The sequence below is a fragment of the Cannabis sativa genome, chromosome 4 (assembly GCF_029168945.1).
Source record: "Cannabis sativa cultivar Pink pepper isolate KNU-18-1 chromosome 4, ASM2916894v1, whole genome shotgun sequence".
Lineage (NCBI taxonomy): Eukaryota > Viridiplantae > Streptophyta > Magnoliopsida > Rosales > Cannabaceae > Cannabis > Cannabis sativa.
In genome coordinates this window covers 51,435,593-51,441,585 of record NC_083604.1, presented here as the reverse complement: position 1 = coordinate 51,441,585, position 5,993 = coordinate 51,435,593, and the positions used below count along the sequence as shown (strand labels likewise).

At 31.3% G+C, this 5,993-nt stretch overlaps 1 protein-coding gene across 1 annotated transcript; it reads right to left on the bottom strand.

Moving 5' to 3' along the window:
- Positions 1 to 2,057: 2,057 nt before the first annotated feature.
- Positions 2,058 to 5,696, bottom strand: LOC115714140 (NADH dehydrogenase [ubiquinone] 1 beta subcomplex subunit 3-B-like). The gene is made up of 2 exons (XM_030642701.2): positions 5,356 to 5,696; positions 2,058 to 2,306 (listed from the first exon to the last, which is right to left on the bottom strand). The coding sequence occupies exon 1, from the start codon at positions 5,606 to 5,608 to the stop codon at positions 5,372 to 5,374; it is 237 nt and encodes a 78-aa protein (XP_030498561.1). The 5' UTR covers positions 5,609 to 5,696; the 3' UTR covers positions 2,058 to 2,306; positions 5,356 to 5,371.
- Between the last annotated feature and the right edge of the window lie 297 nt (positions 5,697 to 5,993).

Below are 5,993 nucleotides of genomic sequence, written 5' to 3'. Positions count from 1 at the left end.
TCAATACATCATTTTATTGTTTTAGGCTTCTTATGTTTTTGTTTATATATTAATTATTAGTTTTGTTTAATTAGCTATCTAATGTAACTGGTTTTTGCAGTTTAATTGTTATTTTTTTTCTTCTAAGAAGTAGTTTTTATGTTTCAATTTATATAATATAACTGGTTTATGCAATTTAATTATTAGTTTATTTTTTTTTTAAGGAAACTAGTTTTTATGTTTCAATTTATCTTTTGATTGTTTTAGGTTGTATTGGTAACTGGTTTCCCTATTTATTTATAATTTTTGTTGTTTTACGTAACTGGCTCTAATATTTTAGTTTTTGATTCGGTTGGTTTAAATAATTGGTTTCTCAGTTATAGTTTTAATTAGTTGATTATTGTAACTGGTTTCAGTGTATCAAATTCCAACGTCTAACACCAGTTACAACTCCAATGTCTAACAATGATGAGTTTCCAGTAATGAAGACAACTCCGACGAATTTTTTGATGATAATCTGATAACGATAACAACTTCAGCGAATATTCTCATTTTATTTTCTACTTTTTTTGCGGTTAATATTTTATTTTAGTGGATAATGACTATTTTGGATAGTGACTGGGTTGATGATTAAGTCTTGAAGCTTTTGAGAAGTTTTTAACTAATTTTATTTTGGTATTGTATTTGATTTGTTCAATATTCCATACAGTATCTAAAATACAAGTATGTAAAATTTATTTATAATTTTTGACATCCATAACATAACTGGTTTTTTTCATTAAGATAACAACTCTAGCAATTTACTCTTATTCTATTTTCTACTTCTTTTGCGGCTAATATTATTGTTTAGTGGATAGTTAATGTTTTGGTAGTGTGTTGATGGTCTAATATTGAAATTTCTGAGAAGTTTGTAACTGGTTTTAATATTAGTATTGTGCTGGTATTAGTTTTGGCATTAATTTTGATAGTGGGTTGATGATCAAGTTTTTAAACTTATTAAAAACATGTAAAATTTATATATGTGTTTTGACAACTATGTAATTGGGTTTTTCATTAAAAAAATGGTTTGATTACTTGAAATAAACTGCTATCTTAATTTATTTCCTTAACAAAATTATATTACTATTGTTTTAGCTTCAGTAAGTTCTTTTTTTTTTTTTTGGTAAAAAAAAAATTTATAGTTACAGTGTTTGTGTAAATAACTGGTTATTTTATATGACAAAAAATGAACCACAATTTTATAGTTTTTTATGGCTTTTTTTTTTACCTATAATGATTTTCCCATATTTTAAAGTAATTTTTGAAAAAATACCATATTTAATGCAATTAAGTTTACATGCCATATTTATCAAAACTTTAATTCCTTTTTCCATATTTTTGTAAATAGCCCTATGAATAAACTGTCACGTAGCCCACTAAAAAGAGTTATTTTTCTTTTCCTTTTGTTTAAATAGATGATAATACATGTGAAATACAAAATGTGTTGCATGTGGCCCAATAAAAGAATTTTTTTTTTTTTTTTTTTTGAAAGCAGGTGAAAAGGAAGAGTGTGTGGACCATTATCCATGCTTAATATAGAGATACAAATATATTTTGATAAAGATGGCTTCATTGATTATTATTCCCTCAGATATATATTAGAAAGCTGGAACAACTATTACTTTTTTGTCTATTTTCAGTTATAGAGGGGATGAGAAGTGATATAATTTTGATTATTATTCACAAAGTGAGATATGAATGAAAGATTTGAAGCCTTTATTACGTCCAAAAAAAAATCACTGAATTAACAATGCTTCTGGAATTCATGTCCTGATAATTGAGGCATTGAAATAATGATGCTTAGTAATAAGAGTGACCAATTTGGAGTGTGGAATTTGTTCTCTAGGCGTCAATGGGAACTGACTTCATTCAGATCCCTTTATAAATTCTGCATAGCAATCATGCTTCCCAACGATGATTATTTCCCTCTTATTAAGTTCCTGTGCACCAAGAACCAGAGGAACCACAAATGAAATACTTAACCCAAAGGAACTTTAAAACCATCTATCTACACGTTTCACCAAAACAACACTCAAAACGAATAAAAGGATCTGGAACCCAAGAAATTAACAGCAATGATTCTTTACAGATGAGATAACTTGACCAGTCAAAAGAAGAAACAGGATAACAATCGCAACAACATAATAAATCTCTATGTTATTAAATTCACAAACTTCAAGTTTTTCAAATGCTTTGTGAATAAGTAGCTTATTACTAAAAGACCAAACCAGAAAAAGGGCACTGAAGATGACAAGCCCAAGCTTCAAATCCTTCCCCGACGCATCCAGCTGCAATATTCGATGTTTTGTCAAAAAAAAAAAAGCATAAAATAAAGAGCAGATAGGAGCAAACAAAAGAAAAATTGAAAGAACATACACACGGGTATTTATTATATTCTAAGATAGCAAGGCACACACTTTAAAACCACCTTCTCAGTCGAGCTCATAGAAGCTTAACAAATTCCACATCCACATGAATAATGAATAAACATGCTTTTTAAAAATAATAAAAATATTTAGATAATGCAAAATCCAGAAACATAATTCCCAGAGGTTTAAAATAAAGGATTATAAAGAAAATCTAATTGGACACTGAAACCTTCAACTAATAACAGTAGCAAAAAGGTGCAAACCACTACATCCTTTGCCACCGTAGTCCAAAGAGTCGATAAAAAAAGCACCCTATCCCATTGGGAAACTGTTGGACCATTGGTACATATAACATATTCTAGGCAGACAAAAGCCACTAACTAGTTTAGTAATATGGCTGCTGATCTGGAGCTAGTTAAATAATAATTCCAAGTAAGCCACTACTTCTCCCAATCCTATTGGCAGGCTATATCTTTTCTGTTAATCCCAGACAGCTAATAGTTTAGTTTAAATGAACCTAGCAAAGACAAGCCTTCGAGAGGAATAGATAGTCTCGAAGGCTTGGGAACCCTGAAGGTAATGTGCTCTTGTTATCAATAAAAATCATTAAGTTTGTCATACCTCTAGAGTGTATCAGAAGCCAAATCCATTTTCTTTTTCACATCACATGAATAATATGAAAGGTCAATCTTAGTTGTAACTCAAACTCAAAATAAACACAGACAAATAGACACACAACTAATTAGAAACGTCCATCTTTGCAGCAACTCATCCCAAAATACATATACACATGTGAACACCCAAACAATGATAATACTCATGCAGCACAAGTCATAGTTATTAGTTATATTAATAAGATACATTTCAAGTCAAAACCAATTACCTACTTGTCAACATTGACCAAAAGTATTTTTTTGTATAATATGTGTTCCTTCTTCCCTTCTTATAATATAAAAAATTGAGTTTCATTCACAAGCCAACCATAACGGTCCACCCAGATTTTCTTTTTCAGAATTAGATGAACCGATTGCATAGCAAAAAAAAAAAAGAAAACAAAAAAGAAAATATACACATAATAATATATAATATAAATTAGAATTAGTTAAACTATTTGCACAGATAGGAGAAATTTTTTGAAACTGCATATCAATTAAATGGAAAACAAGGCAATCATCTACCGATAACACACATTCATCAACTACAGCACAATATAAATCAGAAACAAAAGACCATATGAAACCAATGGAAAACCTAATCTGGGTTTAAATGTTAATTTATAATGATAATGCACTTTCTTTTATCTATTTAATTAAATAGATTACATGGACTTGAATTGAGGACGAGCCAGACACATACTCACAACTAACCACTTGAACTAGCCTCAAAAGTGGCATAATTTATTTAATTATTTGAGCAAACAATTATTATTAAATACTCAGAGGATTCAATCTAAATTACTACACACACGTCCGATGCTTCTAAATCACCTGTAGCAACTCTTCTTTTACTTTGAAAACTAAATCCAGCCATGTTATTAGCATGCTAATTTTGTTCAGCAACATGCATGATGCATCAAACTCAAACCCTCTTTCATAGAAATGAGATACGAATGTTTATCTCGCAGACCAATTCTGTCATACTTATATATTTTGCTCTCTTATACACTGAACGCAATATCATCCACCATAACAATGATTTAAATCTATCAGAACTTATAAATTATATGCCACTGACAACAATATCATCTATTTTCCACACAGATGCTTTAAATCTACCAGAACCTATACATTCTATAATATGATGGTTACAAAGAAGAAGCCCTTTCTCAGTAGCTGGCCTGAGTTAGTATCTACTATGCAAAGCAGAGGGAGAAACTAATCATTCATTCTTCAGGGTAGGTTAGTGTGACATCTATGCATTAAGATAAAATTTACAAACCAACACAGCACAGGTGTAAAATCCAAGAGTATTAAGGAATATAAGTACTCATGCAATAGCCACTGTACTAAACCCAAGGCAAAATCAAACAGTATATGTATACTGCAAACAAATATATGAGCAGCTACACAACCCAAATACATAATGTATCTTACAAATACTATGTCAGTCGATATGCATTATTGATTTTTGTTAAAAGAACCAGAACTTCGCATGATTCATTAACCTAAACTAAACTAAATAAAAAATGTAAACCCAAATAAGCTGCAACTCCACGCTATATCTAATATCCTACACCACTAACCAGCCACCAGATACATATGGGCATTGCCACAAACCATTTTATGATAAGATTGCCAACTTTAAGCCATCAAATTAATGCTACAATTGTGCTAAGAATGACCAACCAACAGAGATATACTATGGGGTGTTAATACCCGAAAAATTCAAAAGCAAACTGTTTTCAGCATTGTTACGGGCCAGGGTTCTGTATTGTAACATTTGGGATCACATAGAAATTGTAGCATTTTCCATTTTTAACCGTTAATAACATCATCAAATCTAAAAGAAAAAAAAATGTAAAAGGATACCAAAATTTGAACTTCACAATAACATCGATAAGGACACAATAAAATTTTGAAAGCTAAAAAAGATAGGTTCCATCTCGAAATATCCGCATGTATTAAAAGAATTCTATCGAATAATGCAAAGGGCTACTCGAAGAATTTACTCAATTTTCATTAAGATAATGCGATCAAGTGCGTACAGACAACGTCCTTAATTCTACAATCAAATGCAAAATCCCCAATTCTTCGATGCATGTAAACTGAAACACATGAAATGTCAAAACCCCAACACGATTTATTCAAAAAAAAAAAACAGACAAATACAAAGAGAAAAAAAAAAGTTTACAAATAAAACAGTACTTCGCAGATTCAGATAATACAACAAGAGCCAAAAAGAGGTCAATCGGCAGTAGCAAAGGAAACCCTAAATTTGCATCTGTCAAAAAAAAAAGGAAGATCCATACCTCAAAGTGTTCACGCTCAGTGGGAAGCGGAGGAAGTAGATGTTTGATGGTGAGTGTGGGAGGAAGAAGAAGGTGCATAAAGCTTGTCGTAGACCTGCTCACCGATAAGGTAGACACCGAAGGCGACGAGAGCGATGCCGAGGCCGGGAGTAGCGTGGCGGAATTGATTAGTAAGCATCGGGTGCTTTCTCCACTCGTCCCTCCTCCTGAAGAACTCTCCCGTCGCTCCCAGTGGCTTCTTGTAGTTCGCCATTCCTTATTTCTCCCTCTTCTTCTCTCTTCTTTCTTCTTCGATTAGCTTCTCTCGTTGGTTGTTTCCCTTCCCTAATGTCCTTATATTTCAATCGATTGTTATCATTTTTTTTTTAAATAATTAGCATTTTTGTTCTCCATTATTTAATTTTGCCCCCTAAGGCTTGCTAAAAATTACCATAACGGTTAAATAATTATACTCATTGTGTTAGGTTAGACATGGATCTAATCCAACCTTTTTTTCCTCATGGAATCTAATTCAATTAATATTGGATTTGAAAAATCATCATCACATCCAATCCAATTAGACCACAAAATTCAAGAGAAAATTACACTCTATATCTTTTTTATATTGTCCTCTTTTATTTTTATCCTCTTTTTTAAAG

Bases quoted from the DNA above. Each gene is read 5' to 3' on its own strand.
- LOC115714140 (XM_030642701.2), bottom strand. From the start codon at position 5,608: ATGGCGAACTACAAGAAGCCACTGGGAGCGACGGGAGAGTTCTTCAGG.